Below are 15,213 nucleotides of genomic sequence, written 5' to 3' on the forward strand. Positions count from 1 at the left end.
TTATTTGTCATATTTTTTGAATAAAATATAAAAAAATTGTTTTAAATTTTTGATAAATTAAAATTGACTATGTATTAATTTTTATAAAATTTACTAATACACTATAAGTCTTCAATTTTAAATTATCATAAAACATTTTTGCTCAAAAAGTCATAAATGCCTCATAGTTATAATTGAATTTAAATGACTAGAAAATGCAGAGCTTAAGCTCCCTCAGTTTTTTTATTGAAATTACGCCTATGGCTATATTTATTATTTATTGTATCTATATAAAAACGATTCTAAGAAAATATTTTCTTCAATAATGCTTTTATTTAAAATCAGATTTTTGGAATTCTTAAATATACTTTAAAACCATATTTTCAAATTCTTGAGTTATTTTGTACTATATAACGAGATGTGAAGATACAAACATCTGTTTTTTTAAATGAGAACACCCTTTTTTAACTGTATACAGCGATAAAAGTTTAAAATTAGGGAAGTATTATTATGGTTGAATTATGTGTAGAAACTTTAATTAAAATACACGTTATATACATATTAGGAGGAAGCCTGAAAGCTTGTATTACATATTAAAGCTTTTGATAGAAATTTTTCTTTATTAATATTAATCGGGAATAAACCATACAAATTAAGACATTTTAAATACTTTTAAAGAGCTTTATATTATAACATTTTAAATGTATTTAATATGTATGAAATAATAGTTATTATTTTGTCGTTCAGTAGTATTCGTAGATAATTATTAATTATTCCTTTATAGTTTATATCATGGCTTAAATATACAAAGTTATTGCACGTAGTCTATATTGTTATCAAACAAAAATAAAATGGCAGCGTAAGGGTACAGTCCATTTCATAGTATAGCCAGTATAAGTCGTTCCCTTACGCTGCCATTTTAATTCCTTAATGTGATAAAATGAAATAGTGGTGGTACTATTGCAATAACCTTGTAAATTTAAACCATGGTTTATATTATATAGTAAATCCGCATATTTTTTTATGAGCGTCTTAAGTTAAATATTTGAAAATTTCATCAAAATTGGCAAATTGTTTCGATTTAGAAATTCATAAAAAATCTTTTATTTATATATAAGATTTGAATGAGTATTAAAAGATGCTTCTTAAGTTTTCCTACATTTACCAAAAAAAAAAAAAATGTTTATTGGAAAGTCAAATTAATTTTTTAACAGCATTTGAAGTTTAACTTTGGATATTATTCATCCGTAAATTACCAAATTCTCATACATCGATTTTCTTATTTACTCGTTACCTATTAAAAAACAATTTTTTTTTATTAACTTGAAATTTTTATTTTTACGATGGTTTTTTTAATTAGTTTAGGGGTTTGTATGTTTTTCAATAATCATTCAAGACATTAATACGTGGTACATAAATTTGTTTCATATCATAATACTAGAAGTTGAATGCAGTATTTTTTATTTTGCATATTTAATAATTTTTCCCATATAAAAGTGCATTTTTCATATATTACCTACACTATATTTAATATGAATTTTCAAAATATTAGAAAAGAAATCGATTAAATTGATTGAATATTATTTAATAATTTATCACAAATTGTATTGGTATTAACAATATTCAAAACATTTTAGTCACGCAATGTATTGTTCATTGATTGAGCAATAGTTTAATAGGTAATTATTAGGTATAAATCGGAAACACAATTATACAATATGCATTTATAAATAAAAGTTTGTTTAGAGGCAAACTTCAAAAAAGTAGAAAAATAATATAAGAAAGAATAATAAATACATGTTAATTTTAATTTTCTTTTACTAACGAAATAAATATTTTAAATAGCGTATAATGCTATCTAAGCATTTTTGCATATTAACAGAGCATGGAAAATTTTTAGAGTATACCTACTGCAAAAGTCATGTATGCATTTATTAATATTTTTTATAACGTGAAGTCAATATGTATATGTATATAGCTTTACACAATATTATATTTTCGATTCTAGAGTTCAATCATAACTTTTTTTTATTAATTTTGCAAAAGTTAACGAATACAATAAATACAATAAATAAATGTAAGTAATTATAGTTAAATGCGAAAGTAAGACACCAAACTAAAAACCAAAAATATATACTATATAATATTAAAAATATATCACTATATATACTATATAAAAAATGGATATGGTGTTTAACTAAATAAAAACTGTATAAAATATGAAAAGGATCCCTCAACGTATTTTGAGCCATTTCGATCACTGGGTAGTTGTGCACAGTCAGTGGTGACTGGTGAGAGGGTTATTGTGACTAAATTGTCTCAGAGGTAAAGTAGTTAAGTGGATAGTAGGTAGGTACCTAGTAGGCACCTGGAAGGCAAGAGTTAAATTTAAAAACGATATTTTATTATTACTTTTTTGTATTTTGAAGTTTTGAACGTTATACAATTTTAACGTTTTATGTTATTGTTCGTTTAAACTTTAAACGATATTTGATTTTTTCATTTAACGTTACTATATTTCTAAAGATAGACATTTTTATTGAAAATTTAATATAATATAGTAGGTCACAAGTAAAAATTATGGTAGTTACTTGTTGTGCGGTAGATTGCATATTGCACGAATGCCATTCTATACCAATGAAATAAATCTAAACTATATTTGAACATTTTTCAACAGAATATTAGGTCTATTAATTAATATTACACAAAAGTCCAGGGCAGCCTCCCTGAAGCTGGGCTAGAGCGTAGAGGCAAAGGTTGTAACTTCTACGCCTGCGAACGATGTCTGTAGCATATGGCTTACGCAATTCTGTATATTATATTTGTATTTTTAACCAATAACAATATCTGAATAATACTACAATCTTTGACGCTCTACCTTTACAACTTTACGACACAGGGCTATAGCCCCCCTCCCCCCCATTGACTGCGTTCACCTTAGAATTTTATCAAGATTAATAAAAAAAACAAAAAGTGTAAATAAAAGACATATTGTATTCGTATACTTACCCCCACAAAATTCCTGGCTACGCCACTGACGCCGGGATATTAAATATTAATATCATCATGGTCATAAGGCCTAATAGGAACAAAAGTAAAACGGTAAACGTTTACCATCGTACCTCAACACAAGTTAACAAAGTTAGCTAAATATAGTTATAGATAGTAGTCAGTTGTCAGTAGCTTAGAGTGTAAGATAGTCAGAGGTTTAGGTGCCTGCTATCAATAATCTAATATATCTGTATTCTAAATATCTAATATACCTACTCAATACTACAATGGTGAAACGGCACAATTAATAACAGGCAGTATAGATATGCAATTTGTATTTTTCAAAAATTAATTTAAAGTAACTTAGAACTAATAGAAAAAAACTACTTATAGAAAAAATAATATTATAAATTAATATTATTTAAATCACCGTGTTCTGAATAACACATCAATAAACATGGTGAAGTGTAATTATGCGTTCAGTGCTCACAAGCCGTATCGGTCAAAACATAATATATGACCTTGTTCACATATTTTGTGATCATCAACAAATCCCTTCCTCTCAATGCATCGACAAAAACGGAATGAATAATCGCAAAAGAGATGGAATACAAAAAAAAAATAACTCGCAATACAAACACGCATAACATATTATTATACATATATCACTATGCAGTACTCGTTAGATCTTTCACGGGATTGTCGTATTTTTTTCAATGAACGTTAATATCTACAACTGCAGCCGTTAAATAATAAGTCCATCATGATATCGTTTATGACTGACTGGTTGCATGACAACGTCACCTGTCTAAGTCTTATCGCTGTTTTAGCGAGCTTCTACTATTATTCTACTTCGACGTACGGTAAATGGCGGATATTGAACATTCCGTACGTACCGCCGGTACCACTGTTTGGCAACACGACCAGAATGATGTTGAGACTCGAACATCCGATTGACATGTTCGAAAGGTTCTACAACAGCTTTCCAGACGTCAAATTGTTCGGATTCTATCAGATGAGGGATCCGGTGCTGTTGGTCCGCGACCCGGAGCTGATCAACGCGATACTGGTCAAGGACTTCTCGTACTTCACCGACCATGGTATTGACTTGGACTCGTCCACATCTGTGCTGGCCAATAGTCTGTTCTTCGCCAATGGCCAGAAATGGAGGACGATGCGCCAGAAGCTGAGTCCGGGCTTCACGTCTGGCAAGCTGAAGGACACACACGGCCAGATCAACGAGTGCAGTGACGAGATGGTGTCTGGAATTGTCGAATCGATCAAGAAGAAGACCGACCAGATCGACGTGAAAACGATAACTGGTGGTTTTTCTACAGATGTGATCGGCACGTGCGCATTTGGCATGAAGCTGGACACGATCAAGAACGACGATTCTGATTTCCGACGGTACGTGAAAATAATGTTCCAGAGCACTCCGAAACAGATGATCGTCCAGGTGTTGTTGATGATCTGCCCCTGGGTCATCAAAGTGTTAAAAATCAATATGTTTTCGGTAGAGGCGACCAATTTTTTCCATAATGTTTTCACCGATGTCTTCAAGTATCGCGAAGAGCACAACGTGATCCGGAACGATTTGACGCAGACCCTGATGCAGGCACGTAAAGAGTTAGTGTTGAAGGAAAACTCAAGTATTGAAGGTATTGTTGTAGCTAAGGAATAAATGAATGATACGAGTAGTATTTAGTAATAAAATCTAAAAATTTTATAATCGGTACAAAATGAAGTATGAAGCTTATATTTTTAAAATAGTGATTCACATAATATAGGCTATAGTTAAATGATTTTCTATTAAATTACATAGTAAAAAATATAATTTATAATTAGGTAAGTACCAAATTTATTATAAATTTACAAAATAAATTGAAATATTTTATGATTTTTAAAATAACTAATCTAAACTTAATGATAGATTACATGTAATAATTCTTTGAAAATGTATTTAAATATAGATAAAACTTAAATACTTGTGAAATTTACTAGAGACACATATTTTTGTTATTATACATAAAAAAATTTCAGCAGATTTCAGTATTTCCCCAATTACAATCAAATAAATATTCTATTTTCTTTCTTTCTTTTTTTAATCGTTGTTTCACTTTAGTAGGTTATATTGTTATTTGTCATCATTGTTTACAATACTAATAAGAGAATGATATTAAAGTAAATATTTTCGACACTACATAATTTATAAAACTTTAATTTATATGCTCTACCGAAATCTTAAATTATAATGCACGAAATAATGATCGACAAAAAATAAAACAAAAGTAAACTTCCAAAAATAAAAATGTATAGGTACCTATTGAATAATATAAATATTCAAAATACAATGTAAATACTTCGTTATAAAAGTACGCATGTCAGGAAAATGTGTAAATTACGCAAAATAAAATAATATATGTTTCAAACATTCAGTAACATACTCATAGAACCTAACAAGTTCGAACTAGCTGCAAGTAACAACACGCACTTCCGTTCTGTTTATATTACACACATCAATGACGTATCCGTTACATAGCTTTAGTTTGTAATATATTATGACGGCCAACAGGCATTCTGTAGTTATACAATAATAACAATAATAATAGTCGTGACTCGTGATGATGTAGGTTTTATTTTATATCTTATTTTCAGATAAATTCACCGACGCAGATATTATTGGTAACGCTATTCTCATGTTCACTGCTGGTTCTGAAACCATATCTTCTATGTTATCTTTTTGCCTGTACGAATTGGCGCTGAATATAGAAATCCAAGACAGGTTACGATCGGAAATATGTTCAATGAAAGCTAAACACGACGGACACTTAAATAACGATTATTTGATGGATCTCTATTACACCAACATGGTTTTGGAAGGTACTACAAAATGCAAGAGTTATATGATATACAGAGTGATTCATCAATCATGCTCGTTCTATTTTTCCTACCCTTAATTGTCGGTAATAGGTACTTAAAGTTCATATTTTTAATACTTAATTTTTTGTGCTACATAAAGAGTGTACCCTGTAGACTAACGATACAAATTATGTTTTTTCAAACAAGTGCTGAAACATGAGGAAAAATATTTAACAATCATTGTTACAAAATATAAGATGCAGGCAATAACAACCTTGATGCTTAGAGATGAATGATAGCATACATGATGATTCAACAAGCATGAATAAAATTAAAACCCATAAATAAACAACCCAACCCCTTCCAAATTTTTGCTTTTTTCCCCCTACTTGTATATTATCATTTGAAAAATATAAATTTGTATCATAACGGGATAGTCCCTATTCCCTAATAAGGTACAACACATTTAAATATTTAAAAATATGGCCTTTACGCCATAAAATACTTAAAAATTTGAAAATTAGAATTTGAATAAACGCGTTACGTATATGAAAGGAAAAATGTGAAAATGATCATACTTGTTTATTCCATCCCATATGCTATTATTATTCATTGTATATAATATTATAGAATAGCTTATTAAGCTCCAAGGTTGTTTATTGCCCGAGTCGTATATTTTATAAAAATGATCGTCGTCAGTTATTTTATTTTCTTAATTAATGTTTCCACGCTTTAAGCTTTCTATTCATACATTTGATGCAATTATTAAGTAGATCTTTATCGAAAGCAAATAAATCGGTTTTCAATTTTTTGAAAATGCCTAAAAATAATGCATACTTGCATCTTTTATACACTTCACAAAATAAAATAGAATAAGGTATAGGTTAAAATGCATTTATGTAAACAATTAATATTACGTAACGTATCGTATATTTCAATGTTGGTCGTTCGTCGTATTTCAGAGACCGCTCGCAAGTACTCCATTGCTTTTAACTTGATGAGAGTGGCTACAAAAACATACACTCTACCTGACGAATCATTTGTCATTGAAAAAGGACAAAAGCTCATTATACCTATGTTCAGCATACATCGTGATCCAAAATATTATCCCGATCCCTTGAGATTTGATCCGGAAAGATTTTCTACGGAACAAAAATCTCAACGACCAAATGGCATTTACATGCCGTTTGGTGACGGACCTCGTCTGTGCATAGGTAATATTATTATAATATCATTTATCATTAATATCTTTTCAGTCAATAATGAATTTATCCATCAATCGAATTTACAATTTATATATCATATTATATAGGCAAACGGTTTGCCGAATCAGAAATGAAATTGGTCCTGTCAAATGTATTGTCGAAATTCGAAGTCTTGCCGTGTGAAAAAACCGAAATTCCCGTCAACATTAGAAGTATGTCAGGATTTATTACACCGAAAAACGGCATTGTGTTAAAATTTAGACCGATCGTTGAACATTAATCATACATTATTTGTACTTCCATAATAATAATATTCAACTAATTAATTTGATGTTTGTGAGTAATTGTATAAGGTGTTAAGAGATCATAAACATGATTTAAGCATAACAAGGTACAGTTTATTACATGGATACCTCGTACCTACTGCAGATAACCGATGTTAATGGTAATAATAAAAATCATACCACATTAATACCATATATTAATATCTTTGATCGTGCTTTGAATTATATATTATTATTAGGCACTTAACAATATTTTGTTAATATTTCAAATTGCTCTGTTCACACTTCTATAAAAAATATTTATTTTTTAAGTATTAAATGTTTTTAGGTCAATGAATCTCGTAATTCATTATTATTTTATTATTGTATTAGTTGCATTTGTATATATTTATAAGTTCATATATTCCAGCAGTACTTATTGCAATATAATATTCAGGGGCATTCAAAGTTATTAGTTTGAGAACATCAAGTTTTTTTGTTTTTTTTTCGATTAATTATTAAAAACTATTGGTAAGTGCTATAAAAAAAACAAAAACGCTACGACACCACAGATTAAGTTCTTCCTTATGTGTTGTGGAATTTTGGTAATTCTACTATAAATGAAGAGGGAGCATAGTTGTCTCGCGCAAAACAGTTTTTGCTATGTTGTGCATCTGTAAGACGGAGACAACGTTTGCGGGTGTAGTCCTCTTAACTGTAAATTTGTTTGCATTTGCCGCGAAAAATTATGTCCCTGATGGCCTGATAATACGTAAGCTCACCACAGTACATACCTCCACATTATAATATAATGCAATTGTTTTTAATTAAATACAAGACAGCAGATAGGTACTAACTGTAGACAAAGACATCTGCAATGCCTCCAAAATAAATTTATTTATCAGTCACGAAAGCCGTAAGGGTAACTATAGTGTGTATAAAACTATAAATGACTGGTTCCGATTCTTGGACTTAGCATGTTTTAAGATCAGTCCACGAATTTAGACGCAGGAATTTAATACGGATTCTATGGATCTGTAATAAAGGCAACTTTTAAACTATGGATATTAATTAATTAACAATGAAAAGTGAAGTTCTGTTTAGGTACAACATGTGCTAAATATAACTAAATATGTTCAAATATTGTCCCATGACATCGGTAAGATTGGTAGTTTATTTTTGCAGTGTTTGTCAGTTGCACCATTTAATAAATCCATTTAACGTATGACAGTATTTATTTCAAAAACTATTAATGTCTTTGAATTTTGAAAATATGTTTGTTTCATTATTTTAAGTCGTCGAAATACAATTTTTGATCATTATAATTTTCAATTTTAGATTCTGAGTGGTTTCTTTTTTGGTCGTGTACACGATAAGTAATCGAAATAATACTTTGATTTTCAACTTCATTATCTTTTTCGATAGGAAACTGAATCTAGTTGGTGCATTGGGGAGGGTCGAAATTTAAAATCATCAGTAGTTTTCAAAAGCGCCTGGAAAAAAAATTACCGTAGGTACACGAAATGTTCATTAAATATTTAAATTAGCAATTTCTATGCACCATGACGTTTTTGAAATACGGCGACTCTTTTTGAGCTATTTATAGGCATAAGGAAATTTCAAATTTTATTTGTTTTTTTTAAAATTATTGTTCATAAAATATTTTATGCTCGGTCAAAAAACTTGGAAATGTAATACAACGTTAACGTGGAATTCCACATAAGTCGTTGTTAGTGGAAATTAAAAAAAAAATAAGCGTTAATCCACAATAATTTGAGCTGTTTACGGGCATTATAAATTTAAAATTTTTTTAGTTTTTTATCTTTAAAGTTTAAATATCAATAAAATTGTAATCATTGGACCAAAAAGCTTTAAAATATAAGGCTCCTAATATATTGTTACAACATAAATTGAACAATATTGAAAATATATGACCACGGTTTTTTAATAAGCATTTAAATTTCAAATGTTGACGAAATTTATCAAATTGAAAATTTACAACTTATTTAGTAATTACAAATGTATAAAATGTTCAACTTCTATAGCTAAGGATTAAAACTTAAAAACAAGAGCAATTAATTCTGTGACCAACAAATCTAAAAATATACATGAACACAGTTTTTTTATAGTTATTTTAAGTTCAAATTTGGATGAAATTAAATATTAAATAACCAAGATTTAACTATTTTAGTTAGTTTGTTGTAACTTGTAATTTAAAAATATTATTAGTAGTTACTTGAAACTTCTCAAGTATATTATTGTATACAAAATATATTGAAATACTAGCTGATTCCGTGCACTTCGTTACCCGTTAAATGTACAAACTGTATATGACTCAAATGCGTTAATTGTGTTTTCGATTTTGTACATTTTGTTTTGGACTCTCCAATTTTTGCAGACCACATTTTGCACGGTCTGCCGACAGTTCATTTTTTATTTTGGTTATTAACGTCCAAATCGATGGGTGTTTTCCTCCAACTAAATGACAAAATTGATTGTTCCATGATTCGCAAACATTATTGGTTCGGTGAACATTCCAAGTTTCCGGAGGAAACATCGCTGGAAAACGTCGAACGCTTAAACTTTGAGTGTTTTGTTTATTTATTCGACGTATTGTTCCACTCGCGTAGGTTTCGTCAAAATATTGAAATAACTCCTCGGCACCAAGAGGAATAATTAATTTTAAATATTCAACACCTTCTTGTGACCTATTTAGTGGTAAAAAAGCCAAGCCATCTAACATACCACAGAATTCATTAGAATCATAATCTTCTTGGTATTTTTTTTTAATCCTAATTCTGCCAATTTTCTGTGAGTGCTCTGGCATAGGTGATAGAAACATCCGTCAAAATAAATTGCACAATTTCGTGATTTTTACGTGTTTTGTCAAGAAAGTAATAATAGTAATATATATAAATTGTGTTCACTGTTCACTCTACACAGACAAATATTAATTTTTATATAAGTATATAGATTATACATTACTAATTGTCTAAACAACCAAAAGTGCATTTTACAAACTTACATAAGTTGTTAATAATAATTATTGTTATTTTTTATTATTTTCAAGGCATTCTCTTTCCGGCATGGTGGTTAGTACAGGTATGTACATGGTAAGAACATAATCTGTGTTTGTATGTGGGTTTTTTACAATAATTCAGTTAAATAACATTAGTGAGTTATGAACATTTTTAATTTACGTTATATTATATACGCATAATTTCCAAAAAAAAATGTAACTATCATAAAAACCCAAATACAAACACAAGTAATATTCTTACAATAAAGTTTCGCAATAGGTCGATTCACTCTAATTTTTAAATTAACAGAACCAAACGCGATCTGCTGATCATAAATTTGCTGTTACGCACTTGTAAGGCAGAGACAACAAATGGCCATTTAACATCCTCTTAATAGTTAATTGATTATAAAAATATATAATAGATTCATCAAACAATACTCATTGTTTGGTTACCGTGATAAGTACTGAGGGAGCTACAAGTTCGCTCATCCAATATAGATTTTCACTTTGTTGCAAATTAAGTCTTCAAATAATCATAGATGATTACTACATTCAGGCACAGATTGAGCTGGACATATTATTTTCAGTGGTGGATCGTGCTTAATTTGGAGGCAAAAGTAGAAAAAAATTTACTACATCAATACTAGCCATCAACTACTGCACAACGGTGGAAAACATAGAGCAACTACAAATGCCCATTTATCACGCTCCTGGATCCGCGACTATTTTATAATTTATAATTATAATTATGGGTCTTCGTAGTTCAATAAGAATTCCCAGTAGAAAATTTGTCCAAAAGTACAAGGTGCAGAATTCAAACTAAATAGACTAGTTAAATCTATGAGAACAGTTTGGTTCAAAGTTGATAATAAGAGAAAAATTATTTCAAGGATTTGTAGAAAACACAAAGAATACTAATAAATAAAAAGAAAAACATTGGTGAACTTAAATTGTAAATTGTATTTTTTCAAATGTTCGTACAAATACCAGTTTACTTAAGCAACCAAAGCAGAAGCAGTACTGGACTCGTATCTCCAGTTGGGGGCGATCTTTGACTTGCGTTTGTAGTACCTTGCCAAACGATGGATACGTGATTCAACCAAAATCAAACGGAATTTGGAATCTCTGTCTTTCCTAAACAAAACAATTAGAAAAAATATTTTAAGTCTATTCTTAACATAACATGCATGCATGGTACTGAAATCATTACCTATTCCTTTCCAAATGTTTTCTGATTGCTACGGCTTTCTTGATCAAATGGTACAAATCTTCTGGGAGACCTGGAGCCAAACCCATAGCTTTCATGATCCTAAGAATTTTGTTTCCTGTCACAAATCTTACTTGAGCGACACCATGTGAATCTCGCAAAATTACACCTGTCAGAAAAAAAAATGTTTATTAGTAATTATTTATTATTCAATAAATTTAATAAAATTTTTTTAGTAATTAACAGCTCTCAGACAAATGCCTCGATAAGTCTGCACCAAAAAACCTATTAAACTGAAAACCAATTAAATAGGTGTTTAGAAAATATATGTATAAAAATCATCATAGAGCATTTTTTGTTCTTTAATTTTATGTACTTAAAGGATACGTTTATAAGTTTTATTTGTCAAAGGATCCATATCAAATTTTTCACTAATAATTAAGTATCTATATCATATTTTAATATGAAATACCTCACCTCCAAATATATTTTATATTAATTGATATTTATCTATTTAGTTTAAACTTCCTGTTAAACATTAAAATTAAATTTTATTAGTACCTACACAAATATTATAAAACAATAAAAAATATCAAAAAGCTCTCAGACAAATGCCTCGATAAATCCGCATAGTAAACCTAATAAAACTGAAAACCAGTTAAATTAGTTGTTCAGAAAATAGTATGTATAATAATCATCATAGAGCAGTTATCTTCTTCAAAACACTTAGTTTATTGATAATAATAAACTATAATTTCATTAGGTGGCCATTTAATTTTAATAACAATCTGTCATACAAGCAAAAAATCTATGAGATCAATATATAAGTATTACTTTAATATAATACTTGGATTACCTGACATAAAAGTGCTAATCGAACAAATATTAAATTAAGTTGAAAAATGTGTGTACTTATAGTTAAAACTATTTCAATTTCCCAATATTAAATAAAATACAAAATAGATTCTCTTAAAAAGATAAATTATTTTCAACAATTTCATACAAGACTGAAAAGTAGCTCTCAGACAAATGCCTCGAAAAGTCCGCATAATAAACCTTAAAGAACTGAAAACCAATTAAAAAAAGTGTTCAGACAATTGTATATGAATCATCATGGAGCCACCATCAATCTACTAAAAACAAGGTTCATTGCACAACATTTTGTTAATGAATTGAATGCAATCTGTATAAAATACATCTAATAGTACTTTGAAAGTCAACTTTAATAATTTTTAGTTGACAGGTCTGATAATACCAGGTAGTCTTGAATATAACAAAGTTTTGTAATAAATTTAATCTCTCAGACAAATGCCTCAAAAATTCTTCAAAATGAACAATAAAAAACTGAAAACCAGTTTAAGCATGTTTTCTAGCAATAGTAAATAGTAAAATTATCATCATTGAGTTGTTACATAAATAGATAGACCATCTACATTTCAATAATTGTTAAGTTTTGCAGTCTTGGACTAAATTGCCCACCAAAAAAACAATATTGGAACCATGCTAGAAATCAATAGCAAAATCTAGGTTCTGATTGTAGTTTCAAGTGAAACATCATTAAAACAATTAATACATGTAAGAATCTTTGAAAAGAGTCCAAGAAAACTGAGCAATTACCGATTTTAGACGGTGTCAAACCCTTCTTGGCTAACTTGAAAATGTGATCCTTGACATCTTCGGACGACGCTTTTAGCCAGGTGGCTACGCTGCGGCGGTACGGCAGAGCCGACTTAGAAATACCTTTACTGCAAATACATCATAAAAAAATACAGTCAGTTAACACGATGTGTAAATAAATTTAAAAGCAGCAATAGAAACCATCGGCCACCGACGACTCAAACAACAGATCGGATAGATTATAAATAAAACGCAGTGCGTCTCGATACATCAGTAATGTGTATCGGTGTCGACGAAGTCCAATGTTTTATAGTTTTGAAGTTTTAACAAAAATGGAATTGAAATGATAATTACCCGGGTGTGTGCATCCGACCCATGTTGACGTTTGGTTGTTTTACACTTTTCGAACGATTAAAAAATTATTCCGCGACGGAGATGAATGTAAAATCCCGAAAAAGAAATCTTACACACACGTTTGACAAACTCCACATAACCAAAAAGAATGGTGTTTGATCAATTGCGCCAAGGAGATACCATCGCCGAAATACGAACGCTCACGCCAAAGAACATCAGTCAATAACCATAGTTTCTTTCTTCCAGGAACATGATGCTTGGAACATGATACCACAGACCTTTGTTCGAAAGTGCAATAGTTGGTAATAAGTGGTAATAGATAAGTGGTATCTGTATTCTACGGTTACGAAGATTAGCTGTATACACGATATAATAGCACATTGTTCTATGATAATAGTATTCTACTGATGGTTCTAAAATAAAAAAAATAAAAAAACTATTAAGCCGGTCTTGGTGTATAGTACTCCTCAGTAGCGTGGCGAACTTCATTAACTTATGAGGCACAATAATTTATATCAGTAATTATTATAGACACTATTATATATAAATAATTACGTATTTACGTAAATGGTAACTGAGTAGAATGATCGGCTTAGTCTTAGTGTGTACTTAATAAATTATTTACTATATGTGAAATGCCCCTTGTCTCCAGGACACCCACCACCCTTTAAGCTGAGGCACGTGACTCAAATAAAGTCCTACGTCACGCCACTGGTACTCCTTATAATTTATTTTTTACTTTTGTTAATTTTGAAAATAACCCGTTCGCAGGAACAATTTGTAACTGAATAATTTCAGTACGGTAAACAATTTATTAAATGATTTTATATACCTAATAATTATTGGTTTTCCGAGCCATGACGAACTTATAAATTCATATTTACTATTTACTATAAGTGGTTATAGGTATTTCTGGTTTACCATCGGTAGCTATATATAAAACGATGCATATATGTATATTGTATAACCATCCTATCAATGCCTTTGGTCATAAACTCAAAAATCATAATACCGACATATTTTGTGCACAATGTTTTTGTTAGATGAATAAAATTGATGAGTGGTACACATAAGTATTTTTAATTTAATTTTATTTTAAAATAAAATGTTCAAACGTAGTTGTATAATTTATAGTAAATATATACAGACATTTTGCTATAACAGCCGTAATTTCATAATCTGAAAAATTGAACTATATTATGACGATTATTGACAAAACATCAGTTATGAAAAAACTAACTATATTTTGTGGACGTTTTAAAAAACAATTTTGCTATCATTTTTTAAGTATTTTCAAATTTAAAATATTGACTTTTGCCAAACTATTTTTATTTTTGAACCACTGTACGACGTCTTCTTAATGACAAGTTTTGTCATTTTTGAAACAGTTCATTTGTTGAACATTTTAAAATTATCAAAACTTACTTAAAAAAATATAAATTAAATCCTCCGAGATGCTTTCGAAAATAATTCCACTTCTAAATTTGATCATGGGTTAATTTCATAATTTCATTAATTTCATAATACATTTAAAGCAGATATACTAATGCTACAGGTGAAGAATATATAACTTCAATTATAAATGAGATGCAAAAGCCATGGATCTAATATTTATAGTTAAAATCTTATGGTTGTATTCATTTCTTTCAATTTATTATTCTTAATAATATGTAGCAGATATTTTTTCCTTACCGAAAAAGAAATCAATACTAGATT

General features: G+C 29.3%; 2 protein-coding genes across 2 annotated transcripts; one reads left to right on the forward strand and one right to left on the reverse strand.

Moving 5' to 3' along the window:
- Positions 1–3,733: 3,733 nt before the first annotated feature.
- On the forward strand, positions 3,734–7,506 carry LOC100162372 (cytochrome P450 6k1). Its single transcript, XM_001948386.5, has 4 exons — positions 3,734–4,628; positions 5,626–5,850; positions 6,792–7,043; positions 7,142–7,506. Exons 1-4 carry the CDS (start codon positions 3,734–3,736, stop codon positions 7,312–7,314), a joined length of 1,545 nt encoding a protein of 514 aa, XP_001948421.1. The 3' UTR covers positions 7,315–7,506.
- A 3,753-nt stretch (positions 7,507–11,259) lies between these two features.
- On the reverse strand, positions 11,260–13,752 carry LOC100167924 (ribosomal protein S13e-like). The gene is given in 4 exon segments (NM_001162805.2): positions 11,260–11,453; positions 11,530–11,695; positions 13,144–13,271; positions 13,498–13,752. Coding segments are annotated over 4 exon segments (456 nt in total). The 5' UTR covers positions 13,521–13,752; the 3' UTR covers positions 11,260–11,314.
- Positions 13,753–15,213: the final 1,461 nt, after the last annotated feature.

The sequence above is a fragment of the Acyrthosiphon pisum genome, chromosome A3, assembly GCF_005508785.2.
Source record: "Acyrthosiphon pisum isolate AL4f chromosome A3, pea_aphid_22Mar2018_4r6ur, whole genome shotgun sequence".
NCBI lineage: Eukaryota > Metazoa > Arthropoda > Insecta > Hemiptera > Aphididae > Acyrthosiphon > Acyrthosiphon pisum.

Coding starts and splice junctions, on each gene's coding strand:
- LOC100162372 (XM_001948386.5), top strand. CDS start 3,734: ATGATATCGTTTATGACTGACTGGTTGCATGACAACGTCACCTGTCTA. Junction 5,851..6,791: donor CACCAACATGGTTTTGGAAG/GTACTACAAAAT, acceptor GTCGTATTTCAG/AGACCGCTCGCAAGTACTCC. Junction 7,044..7,141: donor CGGACCTCGTCTGTGCATAG/GTAATATTATTA, acceptor CATATTATATAG/GCAAACGGTTTGCCGAATCA.